This window comes from Nilaparvata lugens, chromosome X (genome assembly GCF_014356525.2).
Source record: "Nilaparvata lugens isolate BPH chromosome X, ASM1435652v1, whole genome shotgun sequence".
Taxonomy (NCBI): domain Eukaryota; kingdom Metazoa; phylum Arthropoda; class Insecta; order Hemiptera; family Delphacidae; genus Nilaparvata; species Nilaparvata lugens.
In genome coordinates this window covers 2,133,314-2,150,866 of record NC_052518.1, presented here as the reverse complement: position 1 = coordinate 2,150,866, position 17,553 = coordinate 2,133,314, and the positions used below count along the sequence as shown (strand labels likewise).

The 17,553-nt window shown below is 33.5% G+C and overlaps 1 protein-coding gene across 1 annotated transcript in view; it reads left to right on the top strand.

The window, feature by feature from the left end:
* LOC111050816 (Down syndrome cell adhesion molecule-like protein Dscam2) overlaps positions 1-17,553 on the top strand; it is a gene marked incomplete in the record, with an annotated part of 322,193 nt that overhangs the window by 273,537 nt on the left and 31,103 nt on the right. The window contains 4 exon segments of the mRNA XM_039442229.1: positions 1,834-1,941; positions 5,345-5,592; positions 6,596-6,812; positions 11,351-11,494. Coding sequence (XP_039298163.1) covers positions 1,834-1,941; positions 5,345-5,592; positions 6,596-6,812; positions 11,351-11,494 — 717 coding nt within the window.

Here is a 17,553-nt window from a genome sequence, read left to right as displayed (position 1 = left end):
GATGGAGGATAAATGTTGTGTACATCACGAGTGAAAAATTACTTTTTCTCCCTCAGGAAAATTGTTGCCCTCGGCTTCACCTTGGGCTTCAAACTTTTCCCTCAGGGAGAAAAAGTCGTACTTTTCACTCTAGATATACAAATAACTATTTTCTGTATGTGAGACTAACTGCCGGTTGCACAAAAATTTTAATTATGATTAATTTCATGAGGACCAATCAGAGAAGCCTATTCTTAGAAAAAACCTACTCTGATTGGTTCTCGTAAATTTAATTACAATTAAAATTTAACCGACAGCTGTGCAACCGGGGCTGAGAGTTATTAAAATCATAAATATTTGGTTAGTAGCCGAAAAACATATACATTAAATATTTATTAATGTATATAGTTGAATATTTTTTGTATAATATAACATTAACACATTAAATCTCAGATTTGATGAATGATTTTAATGATTCAGATAAAAGAGAGACTTTTAAAATATAAGAGAGATCTTACAAAGAAAATATTAATTCAAATAAAACTCAATAAAAAAATGAAATAGTTTTATATTAATAATATAAAATGGTCGTGCATTTTGAAATAATTTGAGGTATTTACTCAGATTTTTGAGCTACTTACTTATGCACAACAATAAAATACTATGGTGTGTTTCTACCTCACAATCTGGCGTGTTCTCTATTTTTCACACGACTTTACACCTTCACTAAACCCTTTTGAGAGCAACAAAATATATAATCATCATAATCTACTCTATTAGTATCAAAATATCAAATGCAACTTCAAAAAAATCTGGTGTGGTACACTCACACAACTATCCTTGCTCATTGATCTATAAGCCTCATTCTTAAACGAGGATAATCTAGGGGAATAACATTATGCCGATAGGCGGCTAAATAATTTTATTAAAACTACGATTATACTATTGTTATTGTTTTCAGAGTACATTTTCCTTTGTTTGAATTATGAATTTGAGGATTTTGAAAGTTGTCAAAACAGCTGTTCTACAAATAAAATATCGCGTGTGCTCTTTTGAATAAACTGCTCTACCCACCTACCTCAAGCACGAGAAGGAGGTACAAAGTAAATTCTCAAGGATGGGGTGGACCCCCTGTTAGTTTCTCAGGAGGAGAGTCATGCTACTTAATAGAGCTGATATATAACTATACAGGGTATGAATTTGAAAAAAATCGGTCAAGTCATTTTTGAAAATCGTGAAAAAACATTGGTTTTTTATTAATTATCCGCCATTTTTTTCAAGAATATTACGGAGCTCCTGCAGTTTTCCCAGAAATGAGACTCATGTCAGTTGATAGGGCTTATGAATAGCTATCCATGGTATAAATTTGAAGAAAATCGTTAGAGCCGTTTTCGAGAAAACCGTGAAAAACATGGTTTTTTAGTCATTATCCACCATTTTTTCCGCCATTTTGAATTGAACTTTATTGAATTTCTTATTGTCGGATCCTCATGGTATAAGGACCTTAAGTTTAAAATTTCAAGTCATTCGGTTAATTAGGAATGGAGTTATCGTGTTCACAGACACACACACACCCAGACCAACACCCAAAAATCATGTTTTTGGACTCAGGGGACCTTGAAACGTATAGAAAACATGAAATTTGGGTACTTTAAATTTTTTTGGAAAGCAATACTTTCCTTACCAATGGTAATAGGGCAAGGAAAGTAAAAAACAGAGCTGTTGAAAATTTTTCAACATATTACATCCCATCCATTTTTTACTAATTTATATTGCATCCGCTAAACTTCTCATATCTGTCAATCTTTGGGTCTCCAGGCAACATTTCATCTTTGTATTTTCGTTAATTTACAGGTTCCCTGCAAATCCCAAAAGTGCATAAACAGAATGAAGGCAATTATACTTGCTTGGTAACAAATGAGAACGGCTCGGACCAGATCACCTATACTCTCGATGTCTTGGGTAATATTTTCTTTTCTCCAATGATACTCCATATAATTTTACTAATATCACCTATAATAGAGCTAGGCCTACATCTATCATGTTACTTCTAAACTAATTATTATGACCCTACCGTGCATTGTTGCTTTAAGAATTATAAAAAGTTGCTAAAACACAAAGGCTATTTTCTAGAATAACTTGGTCTCATAAGAAAGGTGATATGAATTAGCCCAGAGATTATAAAATCATCAGTTTTAACCAATCTGTCACATATATTACAGAAAATAATTGAGAATAGAATGTTGGGCTCAACTCACACTTACGTGACTCAGGTCGAGAAGAGACTGTGACTCTAGTCTCTTCTCGACGCTCGACTCAGTCTCACAGTCGTGAGGTCGCGGAGACTAGAATCGACTGGTCTGAGTGTCACCATTTGTAAACACATGCTGTGTCGAGAAGAGACTAGAGTCGCAGTCTCTTCTCGACTTGAGTCGTGTAAGTGTGAGTTGAGCCTCAGACTCACTAACTAGAGATAATCCGTCGTTTGAACTATCCAATCATTTCCAATAATTTTATGATTAGCCACCCATCTATCATGTATAATATATCACCCATCATGTATAATCTACACTATAATAAAGGAAAGAACTGGCCTATACTCATTCCGGATGGGGAAAATTATGTTTTACGCATCATCACGTCTGAACTTGTGGACTGATTAAAATTTAATGTGGAATTGACTAGATCTTGTTCATTCTTCACCTTGAGTAAAAACTCATAAATTAAGACTATAGATATCAAGGCCCATATGCACCATCTCAGTTTAAACTGAGAAGTTGAAATTAGTTGATCATTCAAAATTTGAATGTATCACATCAGAATAAATCGACCATTACCAAGTAATCGTGGTTTAGCGTTTAACGTAGATTGTGCCTATGGCCCTTAGACTAGGACACTAATCAACTCTGTGACTATAAGACATTACTCATATTTTACTTCTAAACTAATATATTCATTCATAGGTGATAGTTATCTATACCAATAATTATAGGAAACCACGGCACTGCTACAGTAAAAGTTGAAACTTCTGCTAGGCCTATTTGAGTTACTATATAGAAATGATAGTTTTCAACACTTACTTCTAAACTAATATATTCATAGGTGATAGTTATCTATACCAATAATTATAGGAAACTACGGTACTGCTACAGTAAAAGTTGAAACTTCTGCTAATTGAGTCACTATATAGAAATTATAGTCTTCAACACTTCCAAATCTACTCATATACATAATAATGAAATTTAAACATCATGATACTGATGTTCATCTATTCCATTCATGCTTTTTTCTCTATAGTATATTAATGGATTTTGAAGCAGCAAAACCGATTCACAGATGGAAGTTACTGAGATATTGCAATTATTCAAATGCTAATGAATTAATTATTATTATTAAACGAAAATCCAAATTAAATGCTGTAATTCACCCCGAAGACTTCTGCCACTGCAAATATTGACAACAGGGTGAACAGCTAGATGGAAATTCGATGAGCGCTACTACTCAAAAATTATTTGTCAGCCCGGGAATCGAACCCAGTACCTCCTAATTGCCGGTCAGGAATGCTCACCCTTACACCAAACTGACAATCTCTGGATAGCAGCGCTCATTTTATACGAAGCCATAGCGGCCAGCCAGTCTACAGATGGAAATTACTGAAATATTGCAATTATTCAAAAGCTAATGAATTAATTATTATTATTATTAAACGAAAATCCAAATTTGGATTTTCGTTCAATAATAATAAATAAAACCGATTCAAATTGTTCACAGAGTAGGAAATTAATACTGAACTGTTAGTCTCAGTAAAGTGATTCAGTGTGAATGAGAGCATTATGAACTGGTGTTGTCAAGTCCAGCAATCAACAGCTGATATGAGTAATCTCTTTTATGTCTGCACCACACTCTTGCCAAGGGGCTCGCTGTATTCATCTTTATGGCAGCATAGTAGCCATCCACACTCTCGCGTTTGTCGGCATGTGTACGCATTCGACAAGAGTGTGGAACCGCCATTATACGCACACAAGCGCAAACTTTAACTGTTTACAGGCTCGTCTGTAAACAGGGAATGAATGAATGAATGAATGAATGAATGAATTTTATTTGCCAAAAACAAAATACAAAAAAGCTTTACAAAAAATAAATATATGTATATTCTACTGCACTTGAACCAAGATACACAAATTTATTTAATTATATATAATAACGAAATGATATCCTTTATATTATGGAAGCGCAAACTTTAGTTTATAACAAATAATAGTTATAAAATGAAGATTTAATTTATGTTCACATGCATAAGTACAGTAGGTGAGGCAAAAACACCGGCAAAATTAAGATTTCTTGTGCGCCAGTGTGAGTCGTAGATCAGCTTAATCAGGGATGTATATATAAACTTGAATTTAGCGTATGAAGTGTTCGAAAATATAATTTATAATATGAAGTTGATTATTGTATAAAAGTCAACGATTGGAAATAATTCAATTTCAGCCATGCCTCTATGGCTCTTTTTCGGAAATTATTATGTGGAAATTCACTTTCTAGTATATTTATGAATTTACTGCTAATGTAGTAAAATTGCCTTCTAAGAAGAGCTGAATTGGTGTTATATATTTCATATTTCTTATTGTATTAGGTCTAAGATTATAATTTATGTCATCGGCTAGAGGGAAATTATGCTCGTATTCAAAACTGTAATTTGTTAAGCAACTAAGATATAACTGTCGTATAGTTTTAACATCAATTTCACTGTACAAAATCTTACTATCATAAATTCTAGGTTTCTTTAAAATTGTCTTTATGATGAATTTTTGTATTAGAAAAAGTTTTTTAATATGGGTATCGAAAGTCCCACCCAAACTATTAAACCGTATCGCATTAGGGATTCTACTAGTGCCGTATATAACTGTTTGCATTCTGAGAAAGATAGCACATTTTTCAATTTATAAAATTTATAAGATAGGTATTTTAGTCTCTTACATAGGAAGTTTACATGGATGTCCCATTTGAGACACTCAAATGAGGGCTCGCCATATTCATATTTTTGGCTGCATAGTAGCCATCCACACTCTTGCGTTTGTCGTCATGTGTACGCATTCGGCAAGAGTGTGGAACCGGCTTTATACGCACACAAGCGCAAACTTTAACTGTTTACAGGCTCATCTGTAAACAGGGCTTGATATATTCATATTTTTGGCAGCATTGTAGCCATCCACACTCTTGCGTTTGTCGTCATGTGTACGCATTTGGAAAGAGTGTGGAACCGGCTATGTTAACAGGCTCGCCTGAATCTTCTTACAATATTACTTTAATGATAAGTGATTTTGTAGTAATGGATGAATAAATAAATAATTTGATAATGTTTTAGTGACTCCATCAGCACCGATGATTAGAATTTTGGAGACTGGGACATCTTGGTTTCGACTGCAGTGGAAAGTTGGAAACACTGGTGGAGTTTCCCTGCGAGGAATGATTCTCAAATACAAGAAATTCGAAGAGAGCGATTTGGATGATTATGGTGAAAGCGAATTGGATTGGACCGTTACAAAAATCCCAAGATCTGTTTCAAATTACAAGCTGACCGGTCTCGACTGTGGTTTTGAATACAACCTACAAGTAAAATTTTCACAACTTACTATTTACAATAAATTACTATTTAATATTTTACAATTTATAGTTTCTAATTTAGTCTTTTTATCATTAGTTCAAGTTATTTATTCATTTGAACCTGGGAGCATACAAGAGAACTCCCAAAAATTGCTCTTTCATCAGTTTAAATTTTTTACAAAATGACTATAATTTTTACAAACGAATAAAGATTATGAGAAGAAGAAATAGAATAATAAATATTAAAAGTAAAACAAATCTTCATTTTAAACAAATTCAAACTGAGTACAGTAGTACATTATTGACGTTACGCTTAAAACCAATATGGAGTGATAAATATAATCACTGATGATTGAATGGATTTATATAAATGGGAGCAGAGGACCAGCCCTTGAATTTTGACGGATGAAGAAGCCTACAATCCTTTTTGAATTGAGTGGGAGACATATGGAAAAGGTCAAGGTGCGTATAGTACTGATTATAAAAACCCATCATGCTTTTTATTGGTGAATTATCCTATTATGATTATTGGAGTTGCATTAGGGAAGCTGAATTGGAGCGCATATATGTTCAGCATTGGGAGCAGGTATGGAGATGCAATCCGACCATTCAAAATCTTATAAATAGAAATAGTCTATTCAGTTTTCGTTCTTCAGAGTATTTTTATAACATAACGCTCTATGTCAAACGAATAGGGAAGCTCATATCAAATTAGCTGATCCTGAAATGATATCCAGAACCGCCTATCTATGGAAATATGCTTTCATGCTTCCATGGTGTTTTTTATATTATTGTGCGGTTAATTGTTATGTTGTTCTATCATTAAAAGAGTTTCATGAGTTTAACTTATACGCACCATAACTTACAAAAAGGATTTACTCCTCACAGAATCCCTGTATTCAGTTGAGGACTTTTTCCAATTACTATTTCTTGACTTTGTTATGACATGTCTGGTGCTATTTTGACAATAAACTGTTTTGATTTGATAGAATATTTTCTCTCCTTTTCACAGATGACTGCGTTCAATTCGGTCGGCGAAGGAAATCCAAGCTCAATTCTTACAGCAAAAACAATTGGAGAAAAACCGACAGAGCCCTCTTTCAAGGAATTTATCGAAACAAACGTGTCCGCAATATTACTCAAACTGAAATCGTGGGAACCCAACAGCTGTCCGATAAACACATTCAACATTGAGCATAGAGAAATATCGCAGGCTGAATGGAAAGTTGGTAAGTTACTATCTATCTAGTGTTTTTTTTTTTTCAATAAATAAATACCATTAACAAATAAATAATGATTATGTCAGTAGTGAATGATAAACAGATTATAAAGCCCATCGAACCATGAGCAATGAATAGTAGCAATCAAGCTTACTAAATGAAATTACTATGATCAACAGCATGAAATTAGTCCAATTGGGACAGATGGGTGCAACGTTGATCAACGTTGTCCTCAGCAATTATAAATAAGAATTAATTAATTTATAATACACCTGACGAATTGGCAACGTCTATGAGTGCGGGGGGTGATGTGGGACTTATCTGTTCCAATTTCTATCGGACTATATTCGTGCAGTTGACTAAAAATTGTCACAACGACTTATCTATGAGAAGTTGTAAAATAGCTATTTATGTATTAAGAGCGTAATGCGCTACTATAATTTTGCAAGAGCGATAAAGAAGCATTACGCGCGAATTACATACAAAATATTTTCTACAACTGCACAAACCTGTTAAATCACTTATATCTGGCGGAGTTAATAATAATTCGTCTACACTGATATCCATCATAGCTGCAGAATCGGAACAATTAACGAATTTTTAGGTTAAGATCTGACCGAGAGTGGTTTGTCTTTTGGCAAGCTGCTTATCATCAGCTGATTAGCGAGCGTAAAGAAACTCTTCTGCGCATGCGCAAATGATAAGCGAGCGTAAAGAAAATCTACTGCGCATGCACGGATGGTTAGCGAGTGAAAAATTAGATTCACCTCAGAAATAAGCTGTTTTACGAGGAGATTGAGTATGTAAATTCTTTCTTTACGCGCAGTTGTAGAAAAAAAATTAGTCGTTGCACTATTGTAGATTTAATATCTATAGCAGTGTGAATACCAAATTAAATCTATCAACTTCTCAATAAATAATAATATTCGTATGGCGTTTATTGGTGGGGAGTCCCTGACGGAAGTTCCACCTCGCCTGATATATTATTCAAGCCATCAATGGGCCTTATTGAATTGAATTGAAAATTTCTTTATTCATCAAAATGCACAAAATACATCTGAACAGTGTCAAATTACAACAAGAATTATTAATATCGTCACAAAATCATCCTTTACACATACAGACGTCAAAAATTTTGATAAAAAACAAGATTCTAAAATCTTACAGTCACATTGACATACTCCTGCAAAGAGTATAGGGATAGTCCCACCAAATATTCCTTTAATTTTTTTTGTAGGTATTCAACCTCCTCTATTTCTTTCAACTCTCTAGGAAGTATATTGAAAAATTTTCTCCCCATAAAAGGTGGTTTTTTCTTAAAGAAATCCAATCTATGCCTCTCCTCGATCCTTCCAAATCTGGTGTTGTAGCCATGTTTGTTTCGTTCCTTGATCCTGTTGACGAGTATTTTTTAAAGTACATGACTACGTCAAAAATATATTGCCCATTACGACTGTCATACTTCAGCCGGGACCGATAGTTTAACGTGCCCATGCGATAACACGGGAGTGACCAGTTCAAAAACTTTCGGCTCTGAGTGGGTTTGAACCCGTGATCTCTAGGTTGCTAAGCAAGCACTCTATCCACTAGGCTACAGATCACTCAATAAATGAGTGATTGTGATGATTTGAAGTGGTCTACTTTTATTTAATATCAATGCTCACCTCATATAAAGCCGGGTCCAGACGCTCAAGTTTAACATCAGTGTTTTGCTCAAGCAAAAGACGGATGTAAAATTGCGTCTACACGCATCCGTCTTATGTCGTCAGTTTTCCTATTTTTGTGCTCACAAGCTCAGTTCGTCATCAACTATGGAAGAGCTAGTACTCTTGGCCATTTTTGTTTTGTGTGTAAAAAATAGAAAGAAAGGTAGAGTTCATCGTTCACGTTGGAGTAGGGACTGGTTGTTAAAAATACACAAATTTTTTCTCACGTTGCATTGCTTCGAGAATTGCAAGATGAATCTGAAAATATGTTTATAATTTTTTTATATGTTCCTCATTTACGGTGAAAAGCGGCAATAGATTTTCATGAAATTTGACAGGTATGTTATGTTCCTCTTTAAATTGCGCGTCGACCTATATACAAGGTTTTTTGAAATTTCGCATTTTAAGGATAATACAAAAGGAAAAGAAATCTCTTTCGAACGCCAATATTACTATGTGTTCATGTAGTTCTGAGAATCGTTAACACAAATAAAAAAGTGTAATTTGGCTTTAAAACATTTCAATTTTAATTAGCTCAGTGATTTAAATTGAACACATATTTTGAACTTCAACTTTGGGTTTAAGTTCTCAATTTAGATAGTCTCAAATTTTTATAGTAATTCAATAAATAATTATTGGCTTACTATGTTTTAGAGAACTTTTGTAATAAGTTACCCATTTTTTTAAACATAAGCTCTTATATTTTCAGTAGAACTATTGAAGCAACCATAATCTATTCAACTCTAAATCGTCAATTTAGATAGTCTCAAATTTTTATAGTAATTCAATAAATAATTATTGGCTTACTATGTTTTAGAGAACTTTTGTAATAAGTTAACCATTTTTTTAAGCATAAGCTCTTATATTTTCAGTAGAACTATTGAAGCAACCATAATCTATTCAACTCTAAATCGTCAATTTAGATAGTCTCAAATTTTTATAGTAATTCAATAAATAATTATTGGCTTACTATGTTTTAGAGAATTTTTGTAATAAGTTACCCATTTTTTTAAGCATAAGCTCTAATATTTTCAGTAGAACTATTGAAGCAACCATAATTTATTCAACTCTAAATCGTCTATCAATCAACTATAGTGCATTTCACAGCTAGATAATGATGATTACAAACTTGCCTAGTGCCTAGCAATAAAAATGCACGACAGTCATCTGTATGCACATGATAACGTTAGGGTAGCCACTAACGACAGAACAAGTGTGTTGAACATGTGTGCACACACATGCTCCTTATACTTGTTGTATCATCAGGGAAAGGCTGCGAACAGAAGTTCTTGAGGTTAGATTTTTGTATCATCGATTTTCAGTTGCTCTATTGATATTAAATTACTTTTGTATCAGTATTATTTGTAATTTTGGAGTGGTTTATTCATCGTTATTGGTTGTTCATATTATGTTAGAAGCTGTTGTCAAAAAGCAGTTTTTTTTTGTTTGAAGCCTTCCACTAATGACACAACATGTGTGCTTAACAAATTTATCCTGTCACTAGTGACCACATTTTGAACACGGTGTTTCATTCAAACTACTGTATCAGTGAAACTCACGATTTTTACTATAGTATAAAGTAGAAACAGATTTTGTTAGTTTCTAATCCATAATCGTTCAATAACAATAATAATATTCGTGTGGATTTTATTGGTGGGGAGTTTCATAATCGTTTGATTGAAAATAATGCAACTTATTGTTTGTACTTGTCAGACGTTGGTTGCATGAATAGAGTTTTCAAATCTGAACTTTTGTTTTTTTATAATATTATTTATTATAATAATAATAAATTTATTCTCGCAAAAGGAAGCACAAACAATAATTACAGAAAATGTAAAAAATGAAATAATATGTTGGCAATAGAAAGTAAAAAATAAAATGTCCATATCTTACAGTACCTGTTTCAAAATACAAACAGCCTCTATCAAAATAAACATACAAATTAACAGAATAGCAAAAGTAAAGGGAAATTAGTATAACAGATGAACAAAAATGAAAGAATAATGTGGCTGTCCATTCAATAATTATAAAAAACAATATAATAATAAGAAAGAAAAGGATGGTTTCTTGATCCATTCCGAGCTGTTATGTATTAACACACTTTTTTCTATGTATTTAAACACGACGTGCAGTCAAAGATTAAGTAAATAATTTAAATTTTTTACTTACTGACTGAATTACTTTCGACCGTCTAGCGATCATTTTCAACAGTGCCGACCGGAAATGTTTTGTTGGTTAGGAAGGTTGGATGATCATTTAAACAAAGTTTTAAAGAGCATATTAACGCACTGAAAACCAAAACCGAATCAGGTTATGCAACGCATTCAAACGAAACCGGGCACACATACACAAACATCAAATTAAAATTTCGAATTCAAATATATTTTTATTCCTTCAAGTATTTACAGTGAAAAACTCAATATTACGGAATTCCTCCACAAAGACTAAACGTCTGCGTGAGGAGGAGAGTTCCATAGACAACACAAGCAGTCAATACATAAAATAATTATAAAACAAAAGATAAGCTTCAGGATAGAATAATGATAATAATTGATTAAATACAAACTCAAATAATAGTTAAATAAGAAATAATACTTAAGAAATAAAAGATAAAAAGAAAAATATTAACTAAACTCAGGATTGATTTCATTTCTTGTGCAGGCCAAGAAATCTCAGGAAATAAAGGAGGCTGTGAGTTCGCGCCCTGTATTTATTTTATAATGTAAATTGTTATTAAATACATAAATACCAACCTCACAATAATTAAAAGATATTTACAATCAATACAATATACCTGAAGCTTCTTACTTTGAACTAAATTGATGTACTATTTGATTGCAGCTGAAGAACTGCCAGAAGAGGAGGATATCTATGTGATAAGTAATCTGTGGCCCACCACTCAATATATGGTTAAAGTAACGGCCATCAATAGTGCAGGCTCTACAACAGCCCAGTATACAGCTACTACTCAGCCCATACTTGGAGGTAAAGTATTGGTACTCAAATAAATAAAAATATATGGCCCATGAAGAGAAAAGGAAATAGAAAATCACTTGTCTTTTTCCTTTAGGGCTACTTTTAATATAAATAATAGTTATTTGTATATCTAGAGTGAAAACTGTTTTTTCTACCTGAGGGAAAAGTTTGAAGCCGAGGGCAACAATTTTCCTGAGGGAGAAAAAACATTTTTCACTCGTGATGAATTTGGATTGAATGTTTTTGTGTAGTCTACTTTCCATTTGGTTGTTGGATTTCATCTTTGTGATTCAGTTTGAGTAGTCTACTTTTCTATGTAAATGTTTGGTTCCAATGTAGCAGCATTATCAAGTCAATCAGGCACACGTCTGTTTCCGAAGTATATTATTTTGTTTAATTATTTTTCTTTTTTAAATTTTTGTTCCCCTCTTGACTACAGACTCAGGGACGAGTCTTTCAGCGGGATGGGTGATGTGTCACCTGGTCATATGGGACATTTTTGTGAACCATATATTTATCTCATATTGATCAGGATTTTAGAGTTTTAAAATAAAAAAAAAGTTCAATGAACAGTGTTTTTGTCTTTGAACAATCTTTGTCATCGACAGAAAGATTGTTTATTTCATTTGTTGTTAATATTAACGTAGCTTCTCTTTGTTTCTAATAACAAACGTGCCGCCTGTGCGACAGATAAAAACATGGCTTTCATGTTTGGCATTGACTGAGTTTATATTAATACCCAAAATTCAGCTTTTGGGGCAGAGCTCGTTCGTTAGGACTGACAGTAAAGTCCGGCTGTTCTGGTGAAAAGGATAGATTTTGCTCTTGTTTTATAATACAGTTTTCCTGTCGCAGTTCGGGCAGTTTAAAGAGAATTGTATTATTGAATAAGACGGGATGTGAACCCATTCCACTAGATCAGTTATTTTGATTTTTAACTGATAATTAACGTCGCGTTTCAACCAGTGAATGCCAAAGGGGGAAGCCATCTTCAAAAGGTAGGTGTTATCCTTTTTGAGTTTTTCTTTACTAATTAATCATAACCACAAAAATTATATCTTTTGCAGCAGCGAGCAGCTCCCAATTAATTTCATATTAATATTGTTTTTTCATAATAAAATTAATCATGTTTTGTTTAAATGTAAAATATGTTGAAGACTCATCAACGTTCTAGTTATTCTGTTCTCTTTTGTTATCATAGCTCTTTCCCACCTTACATAATGGTGAAGGTAAACACATCGTGTTAACAATATCAACTGTTTATTCTCGTTTAAAATAATAAGTCTCCAGGAAATTATATTCTTCAATATTATTGAACAATAGGTAAGATAGTGTAATTTGATTTGATTTCTGTTACCAAGCTTGAACTGTTTTTCGTTGATTATGTATCTTAATGTAAGCCGTTTTGGGTGTATTGGCTTAATTTTGTATATACATTCTATTGTAAATATTTTTGCTGAATAGATTAATATAAATATAAAATTCCATAATTTAGATTATATATTTTTTTAGTTTGTTCTTTTGGGTATTTGACAATCTAACTTGTGCAGCATCTATAGTGAGGTCCACGTTATAGTGACAGTGGAGAAAGATAGGAGAACAACGTTGCCGACAACTATAGGAGAACGACAACTATAGTGTTTGCTATACATTCCATTCCTACGTATTATTATAAATCTTGGAGTGAATAAGTAAATCACATTTATATTTAATTGATTGTAAAAAAATACCATCAAGGAGCCAATTTCCAGATTCTACATTCACACACACACGCACAAATAAGATATATTAATCAATACATAGTCGCTATAAGTCGCCCCAGCCAGCACCCCTCTCAAAGTTCATGACAGCCGCACTGAACTGGGATTGCCGCTGAATTGCCCTCACCTCCATTGGTAGCGAGTTCCACAGTCGGCAGGCAGTCACTTTTGAAGAGTGCACACTCAACACAGACAAACAATTTCTTGTTCCACCTCTCCCAGAAATCTAGATTTAATACTCAAATAATCAGGGCTCTTAGTAGCGATTAGTTTAAATAGAAACATAAGTATGCGGTAGGATCGAAACCTTTTGTGCCTGAGCACGTTAAGCTGAACTAAGTAGGGAGTGATATGTTCACCTCGATCTAGATTATTAACAAATCTCAAGAAATAATTTTGAGCTCTCTGAAGCCTATCAGACAGTGCCACAGTCATGTCATGGGTAACAGCGTAACAATAGGGAAAGGTCGGAAAGATTAGGGTCTTTACCAGCATCAATCTCACCTGAAACGGTAGAAAAGGGCTGATCTTCTTCAGAGAATGTATGCCAGCAAAGACCCTATTACAAGTGCTAGTAATGAGTTCGGTCCAGTCGAGATGTCTGTTCATTAAGACACCCAAGTTTTTCACTGTATTACAGTATTCCAACTGTTCTACCTTCATTGTATTATCATTCATCCCATCATCATCATCACCTAGGCTTAAAATACTTCTAGAAAGTCGCCCAAGATCCATATTGTCACACAAGGTCCATTGGCATAGTCAAGGTTAGGTAAGCGTCTATTAAATCCTATTACTATTGCTTTTGATTTGTTTTCATTAATGTTCAAACCATCTTGTGATATCCACTCCGTGATGCTGAGTAAGTCAAAGTTCATTTTGTTAACAGCGTTGTCAAAGTCGTCAATGTCAAAATGCAAGTAAATTTGCAGGTCGTCAGCAGACATGTGATATTCAGTATTGGTCAGTCTGTCAGGTAAGTCATTAATGTATAAGCTGAATAACAGAGGGCCCAGCACCGACCCCTGTGGCACACCCCTATTGACCACTCACCACCCAGATTGACCTCCATTTGCCAGTACACACTGCTGCCTATATACTAGATATGATCTAATCCAGGCAATGCTGTTGGCTGAAAATTCCAGATTAATAAATTTTTTATAAAGGAGAGGATGATATATTGAATTAAAGGCCTTGCTCATATCAATCAGTATCATCAGAGTGAGCTGTCCATTATCCATAGCCAAGCGTATATAATCTGTAACACATAAAAGGGCACTCATAGTACTGTATCCCTTCCTGATAGTTGATATTCTTGAAATCACTACAATGAATCAATCTTGGCTCAGACTTGTGAACTTTGATGGCATAGACACAGTAAATGAGGTCATGGTGTGACAATCCTGGAGCCGGCATCTGTCCATGTGTTCTGACCGCATCCTCCTCTGAAACAGCAATCGTCACAACAGCCACAGCAGTGGCCCGCAGAGGCAGCAGGGATAAATTACAGGAGTTGAAAATTGTCATTAATTGTTTTTTTTTTCAGGTGAATTGTGTCTAAGTAAGTCAGTGTTAAAGTCACACATGACTATGATATGTCTGTAGGCAGCCATACTCTCAATGAGGGCAACTTCAAACTCCTCCATAAACCCAATGTGCGGAGGTCTGTAGCACACAGCGATAAGCACGTTGCTCCCATTAAGGCTGTGCAAAGGCTAAAAATAAACTTTCTACTCGTGATATTTTTCAAAGGTTTTTCGATTTGTATATCATCAAGCTATCAAAATGAAAAAGTTTTCTCTAGAAAACATTTTTTCTGATCATCACTTTTTGATTTGAGGTATGAGCGCCTAAAATTTAAATGTTTGGGACAGAACATTTCAAATTCGGTAAGATATAAATCCGAGAGATTGCGAGGATAGATTCTTCATGGTATTGTTGATCTAGTAAAACAAAAATTTTCTGAAAATATCAATTTTTAAGATAGTTAAAATTTACTAAACTTATCGCTGTGTGCTACAGACCTCCGCACATTTCAATTTACTAAAAATAACTTCTAGTTGAGTTATTTTTGGTAAATTGAATAACTTTTTTAAAAATTGATATTATCAGAAAATTTTTGTTTTACTAGATCAACAATACCATTAAGAATCCATCCTCTAAATCTCATGGATTTATATGTTACCGAATTTGAAATGTTCTGTCCCAAACATTCAAACTTCAGGCGCTTATATCTCAAAAAGTAATGATCGGAAAAAAATGTTTTCCTGAGAAAACTTTTTCTCTTTTATAGCTTGATTATATACAAATCGAAAAACTTTGAAAAATATCATGAGTAGAAAGTTTATTTTTAGCCTTTGCACAGCCTTAATAAGAATATTTTTTTTTATTTATTTATATTTTTTTTACAGTAGCATGAACTACAATGACTAACGCGAGAGGAAAAGGCCGACAGAGACAGACCCCACAACCATAGACTACATCAAAATATCTTCTCAACATCATCACACAAACATTCATACTACCTTGCATACTTATTAATACTAATGAGATGTAGATCTTGATGCTTCAACTAAATTTTAAGATTAGGTTTTTTAACTTTTTTAACTAATTTCTACTTTTATATTGTACTTTCTATTTAATGTTGTTAATTTGTTAGTTCAGATAGCTCACCAGAAGATGAAGTATTCTGAGTCGGGTACTTGTGCTGTGTGAATCGTTGTTGATACAGTTTGTATTTTATACATGTGAATCGTTGTTGATACAGTTTGTATTTTATACATGTGAATCGTTGTTGATACAGTTTGTATTTTATACTTTACAGGATTTAACATATTTTTTTACAGGCTAAACTTGAATTAATATAAGTTATTTATTGTAGTTTTTACACTAGTGTTACCTGTATAGATTAGATACTCTTTCCCCGCGTACGGATCAGCAGTCATGATTATTCCATGATTATTCTATTTTATTTTGTACAGTGTTTTATATTGGAAAAAAATGGAATTGAATTGAATTTAAAGGTTAGGTTTGTTAATAAGATAAAACTTTGCACTTATCAAAAAGCAATGCAATATAAAATGCTTCAATGTTATCCAACACGAACTGCTTATTATTAAATCACTTTTTGCTACTAGAAAAAACGAGTAGCAAACGAGATCTTTTGGCCAAGATCTAAGGCAATAGTATTTAAGGTAATAGTAGTAAGGCAACAAGTATTAGGCAATATAAAAATACTTGGACAAGTGAATACAATTGATTCTACAAAATAGTTTCTACAAGTTTCTGGGGATGGGATACCAACGGTTCTTCTTAAGGCTTTGCCTTAGGAAAACATATTTTGCATCAGGAGATTTTCTCCACTGTAAAATACCATATAGAAGGTGTATATGGAAGGAAGTGTAACAAACTGTACTATACTGGTACAGGTCTTCAGTTTTCCTTTAGTGAGGTCCACGTTATAATGGCAGTGTTTGATTAGCAATGGTATTGCTATCCTTGTCTATCATTCGGCAAAGAGTATAGCGCTATCTCTTTCTCGCTTCTCTCTGTTGCCAGATCGTCTTTCAACAATGTAGAATTAATAATTGATTGACAAAAAATGCCTCTTAATTTTGAAAATTCATTATGCAATTATTGATAAAATATCATTTATTGCTTGAGGATCGGCAACGTTGTTCTGCTATCTTTCTTCACTGCCTAAAATAACGTGGATCTCACCATAGATGAGTGAACCTAGACAATGGTTTGCAGAGATTCATAGTCTAGTTTTATACACAACGATTTTTGGACGTACGGTTTTTTGCCATTCTTAAAAATACTACCAGATTGAATAGAAATCGGCAAACAGATGATGTGTGCAGATGTACATCATGTGTTCCGCAAGCTATCTTCAATCTAAGAGAATTTACAATACATTCTGGTTTATACACGAATCTACAATAAATTACAATACAACAGCCAATTATGCAACAAATTTCACATATTATGAAAACTTATTAATTACAATTAATAATTATTTATAAGGACGGCAAAAATCGTATGTCCAAGAATCTGTGTGTTTGTAGTTGGATATAGTGTGAGCGCTGCAATTCAGTTCTATATCCAGGAACAACTAAACTTATTGGGCCGTATGAATAAAAACTGAGCATATGCTCATGAACATGGAGCATAAGGTTTTGGTCATGAGCATTAGGTAGAAGCTTGAGCATTTTCTCATTTTTATATGAATAAGCTTCACCTTATACTCTTACCTTATGCTTCCGAACTCTGGAGCAGATGTTCATGTATTTTAAAGGCCGTATGAAT